The sequence below is a fragment of the Silurus aristotelis genome (genome assembly GCF_946808225.1).
Source record: "Silurus aristotelis genome assembly, chromosome: 16".
Taxonomy (NCBI): domain Eukaryota; kingdom Metazoa; phylum Chordata; class Actinopteri; order Siluriformes; family Siluridae; genus Silurus; species Silurus aristotelis.
The window spans coordinates 12579770-12585287 of NC_139589.1; the positions used below are offsets into that span (position 1 = coordinate 12579770).

At 34.2% G+C, this 5518-nt stretch overlaps 1 protein-coding gene across 1 annotated transcript; it reads right to left on the reverse strand.

Annotated features, from left to right (window-relative positions):
- Positions 1–1462: 1462 nt before the first annotated feature.
- Positions 1463–4772, reverse strand: rbp4l (retinol binding protein 4, like). The gene is made up of 6 exons (XM_083564302.1): positions 4643–4772; positions 4357–4474; positions 3903–4039; positions 2995–3107; positions 1824–2036; positions 1463–1687 (listed from the first exon to the last, which is right to left on the reverse strand). Exons 2-6 carry the CDS (start codon positions 4471–4473, stop codon positions 1677–1679), a joined length of 591 nt encoding a protein of 196 aa, XP_083420428.1. The 5' UTR covers position 4474; positions 4643–4772; the 3' UTR covers positions 1463–1676.
- Between the last annotated feature and the right edge of the window lie 746 nt (positions 4773–5518).

Sequence of the window (5518 nt, forward strand, 5' to 3'; positions counted from 1 at the left end):
TAGTCCTGAGTCAGTGTAGCAGACTGTTGACATTAACTACAGTCCAAATCCATCCTCAAAGCTCCCGTTCTTACTTTATGAACACCAACTGCAAACATTTCTGCTGCTGGTCAATAGAATGTATACGTCTATATATAGAATATGTCTCTGTTTTAAAGTCTCCTAAAATTGGTCGTTCAATTTAACACCTAAGACAAAATGCAAGTACAAAAAATTATTAAAAAAGAAATATGCACCAATTCTTAAGAATTTACACTATTATAGCTGTAATAGAGTATTATACAGGCGTACTAAAATAGAAACAGTATAATTATAGAGGGATGCCATGACTATGCTAAGTGTAGATTGTGACAATATAAAAAAAAATGTCACTGGACATATTTTAAGATTACAGGAACAGGGTTTCTGCTCCGTGTGACTTCTCTCCATCTAAATACATTAAAAAAGGCATCCTGTGTAAACTGGCTTTAACATAACAGTTTTAGGTTCTGGCTGATTTGAAGTTAAGGTTAACAGTGCACAATAATTAAAGATTCACTTTTTTTCAGGGAAAAAATTTGACCTTTTTAAGGCAATTGTTTCAAATTGATGTTAAGTGCTAAGATTACAGTTGTTCAGTCTTGTTTGGTGTGACACATGCAAATTCTCCCTTAATGAAATGTTATTAATATGCACAAAGGGTTAATACAGTATGAATTATAAGAAGAATTCTGCATGTGCGCATTGTTGCCTCATAGATCATGGGTCATGGGTTTGAACCTTATCTTAGGTTAGTGTCTATGTCAGCTTTTACTTGTCCTCCTCATGCCCGAGTGCATTTCCTCCATGTTCTCCAGTTTCTTGAAATGGTGGACTGACTACTCTAAATTGACATTAAGCGTAAATGTGTGTGCATGTGTGTGTGTGTGTGTGTGTGTGTGTGTGTGTGTGTGTGTGTGTGTGTGTGTGTGTGTGTGTGTGTGAGAGAGAGAATGTGTGAGAATGTGTGAGAATGTGTGTTAGTGTTTTCTGTGATTGATGGCATCCCACCTGGGATGAATGCTCCCACCCTGCAACCAATTTTTCAAGGATTAGCTATGAATCCACCCTGACATGACCAGGATAGTTACCAAAGATAAATGAATAAACAAAGTTATGCAGATTTATATTCAAACCTAAACTCGAAGATTTCTGGCACTAAATCTACTCTGTGCTCTGAGCTTTTCAGTATTCCTAAACCCTGACTTGTAATAGCATGAGGATATTTTTTCTGATGGAGTATATACTGTATAGCACTGGATAAGGGCATCTGCTCTAAATGTAAATGTAAACATTTAAATGTCACCTTAAATTGGTAATTTAAATAAGAAATCCTAACTATTTGCACTCAACTCAATTTGTTGTAAGTGTAAGGCATAAGAACTAAATACCTTATTTTGAATCCTGAACATTTGTTCTATAGTTTTCATGTGCAAAGTGTTACTTAGAGAAAGAAAGTATTTTGTTTGGATTTGCATACATCAATCTTCTATTCAACTCCCATAAGCATTACTTTTGTTTAAAAAACATTTATTGTTCCAAACACAATTTTCCCTTAAAATGGCAAACTGTGTTTCCCTGATGAGCAATTGTTTGCATCTTCAAAGCCTTGGATGTGTCTTCTCCTGGCAGCATACCAAAGGGAGGTGTCGGAGCGCTCAGCAGGCTTCTGTGGAACAAAAGAGAACATTTGTGAGTCTCACAAGTGTCCAACAGGCAGGTATTTATTCATGAAAACATCACTCTACATTAGTGACTGGGCATAAAAGCGCTCTTTGTCAAAAGTGCTATATTTTAAGCCTGACCTGATTGCAGCACAGGTTTGAACTGGCCAGCCATGCAGATTTCCTCCTGTTTCTGGCGCACAATGCGCTGGATGGGTGGGGGCAGGCCACGAGGGTTACGGGAGAACACAAGGGCATAGCCATCATCACAGGTTCCGTCATCTTTCAGTGTGCGGCATGCATAAGTGATGGCGTAGTTGTCATAGTCAGTGTCGATGACCCAGTAATTGTCACCTGTGCAAACCAAACCAGGGTGGAAGTTAAAATCCACAATTATAAAACATAGAGCATGGTGCTGTTGAAGTATCTGCTGGTTCTGGCTGGTCAGAAGACATTCTTCAATTTTAAATAGGAGCAGCAATGTAGCTGCAAATCGGGGATTTATATTAATCCAGCAATAATATGTTATCATTTTTTATTGAAAAATGCAAATCCAATTGCAATATTTTGGTGATGTTTTCTGTATGGAAATGTATATTTAACATTCTTTGAAGTCTTTGGTTTTAGTTTTTTGTAACAATACAAACATAATAGTTTGCATTAATGAGGCTTTTGCATTTTGTATGTTGTCTGTAAAAAGCTATGTGTTTCTCCTTTTTCACATTAACAGAAAATGAAAATGATTATAGCTGTATTTTTCTGTAAGAAATAAAACCATGTAAGAGAATTATAAAACTGCAAAACATGCTGCTATAGAAAAAAAATGATCAGTTTCAAAGTGTTTTGTCTTACTATTTGAATGGACATTTAAATGATATCTGAAAGGCATAAGTAATATATTTGAATCTAACTTTGATTTTTCTGTAACTATTGAAGACCATTTGTGAGTGTATTAGATAGGTTGATGATGTGGTAAACTTTTTGACAGGGTTAAATGTTTAATTTAGAAGCTTAGTAATAGAGAAATATTCATGATGCTATTATATACACCTAACAAACTGTTAATGGTTTGGGTTTCCTCAAGTGAAGTGTAGCACTTATAACTCAGAAGATATATCATTATACAATACTAAATATTTGTGTACATGAGCTTAAAATTTAATTATTTTAATTAAACTCAATCTATGCTGTAGTAATACAGTCTATCTTGTAAAAAATTAGTTTTTTGTGTAAAATAAAAGTCTCTTAAAATCTATGGTTGCTCAAGGGATTTATAAGTTATTATTAAAGAAAGTGAGAAGGATTTTCCCACCTCCACTAGACAGGTAGCTAGCCAGACCCTGGTAGTTCATAAACATCTTGCCAGGTGTGGACAGATCAGGCACTGAGTACTGGGCAGCCATGTCAGCACACACAACCCAGAATCTGCACAAACAGTAACACACAGTAGTTTACATTTGGATTAATGCTGCCGTAACCAATTATTTTGCTAATACTAAATATTGATCCAATACTGGATTCAATTTTACAGCAGATTTTTTTTTATCCAGACTTACAATCACTACAAACTATACACCTTTACTACACTGTGTTAATTAGTAATTCATAGGAGATACTATAAAATAGGTCCAAACACCAATCATTTAGGAGCGAATACATGCTGTGAGGATCTATATATCAGTTATATTTATGGCATTTGGCAGGCACCCTTATCCAGAGTGACTTACTGCACATTTATCTTATTTATACAACTGAGCAGCTATGGGGGTTAAGGGCCTTGATCAGGGGCCCAGAAGTGGCTCCTTGGTGTGAATGGGATTTGAACTCATGACCTTCATATCTAATGCCTTAACCACTAAGCTACCACCTCAAAAAAAAACCAATGTTCTATTGACAATTTTTTTGTTTTTATCTGTCTTTATATGGTTATTTGTTCCTGTCTTCAGTTTACACCTGTTCAACATGTTACATGCCAGTGGTTGCTGTTAGTCTTTTTTTTGCTTTCATTCAAGATAACATGTTTAGGACAATTACATAGGACAATCACATTACTGTAAAAAAATTTATATAGCGCCAACATTACAAGATCAAGTCAATATTAGTTGGATGCTGGTAATCCTTACCTTATCTTTGCTTTTCTATATCTAGTTATTCCACCACTAACTGATTAATATTTTCTTTTTGCAAAATTCTGTTGAACTGATCTTGTTCCTCACCCACCCAAAAAGAGTGACTCGACCCTTGGTAAAAGCGGTCATGGTCCCATCATCTTCCAGGGTGTACTCTGCGGAAATATTGTCTTGCAGGAAGAGTCCTTCTGGATCTTTCTTCTGCTGAGCATACCACTTTCCTGCATACTGACAAAACACATACCAAAATCTATATCAATATCAATATTGCAGTTTAGCCATTTTATTGGGTTATTTAGTTTCAAAACAAAAATGCAACTAAAACCACATACCATCCTCCATCCTTAGACTTTCATACAACATAAAAATTAAAGGAACCTATAGATGATGCTAAAAACAACTTACATAAATGCTACACAAACCTTCTTATTACAAAACGCCAAATATTGTCTGTTAAAAAAAAATTAACCAACACCTTCTGACCAATCAGATTCCAGAATATTCTTAATAGTCTCTTTCCTTATAGCCCTGGTCTGTGGACTTACTTTTTTGGGGTCAAAGTCCTGCTTGACACTGAAGCTGTCCACCACACAAGAAGATGACCAACAATGCTTAATGTAGGACAGGGAAACCAACAGCAAGGCGACCTTGCAATATTCCATCCTATACCACAATGAGAGCAAATGCTATGCTTATATTCACTTGTATTTTTCTTACATCTACAGCAAGAGGGAATTAATTATTTAATACATACTTTTTAATACTGTCAAAACATATGGTATTTTGAAGGCCTCAATATTTTAAAGGTAATAATAAAACCACAGATCGTACCTGTTATGTTGATGCTGATCAGCGTTAGAAATAATAAATAGCAATAGGAGCTTGTTCACTTCTCCACCAAATTATGTCTCTCTGTGAACCAGTGGCCCCTTTATACCAACACCACACAAGGGCTTATTAATGATTTTCACTTCTTGTTGCTAAATAAGGTGCTTAGCTTAATCCGGTTGCAGAAATCCCCTGTGTAATCTGGATTCTTGGTTGAACCCGCCCATGCTTTATGTAAAAAACAAGCCTGGATTTATGTAACACAATAAACTGTACTGATTTAACTTCTAAAAACAAAAAGAGAAATCAAATAAAACATTCCTCATTATAACTGAAAACAGTTATAATCAATATAAGCATGAGTCTCTGAAACCGTCATATGTATATAACCTGTTTAATATTGTATGTGTGTTAATGTCTGAACATTTGTTTAAGAACAAATGATCACAAAATTATAAACCTGGATTCTACTTCTGTTCAACATTCGTTTTTTTAAATGTTTGGTATTTATTTTGGTCATTATTAATGCATTTATTCCGAAGAACGTTTTGTGTTATTTATTTACTTTTATTATTTAGTAATTATTTTCACTCCTTTATACACATAGCAAATAAAATAAATAATTTGAAACCATGTAATAATAGCTTTTTATAATTTTTTTTTAATAATTTAAGAAAATGTTCTACTCTCAACTTTTTATATTAAATGACAATATGTAATATATACAAAATATATTATTAATGTAATAATTAAGCTCATTAACTAGTAGCAAAAACAGAAACTGATAAGAAATATTGATGCAGCATGTTCAGCATTATTGCTGTTGATAATTATTATTGAATATTATAATGACTGTTTATTTAAAAACATTTTGAAGCC

Coding starts and splice junctions, on each gene's coding strand:
- rbp4l (XM_083564302.1), bottom strand. CDS start 4,473: ATGGAATATTGCAAGGTCGCCTTGCTGTTGGTTTCCCTGTCCTACATT. Junction 4,040..4,356: donor AGGACTTTGACCCCAAAAAA/GTAAGTCCACAG, acceptor GTGTTTTGTCAG/TATGCAGGAAAGTGGTATGC. Junction 2,037..2,994: donor TAGCTACCTGTCTAGTGGAG/GTGGGAAAATCC, acceptor TGGTTTGCACAG/GTGACAATTACTGGGTCATC.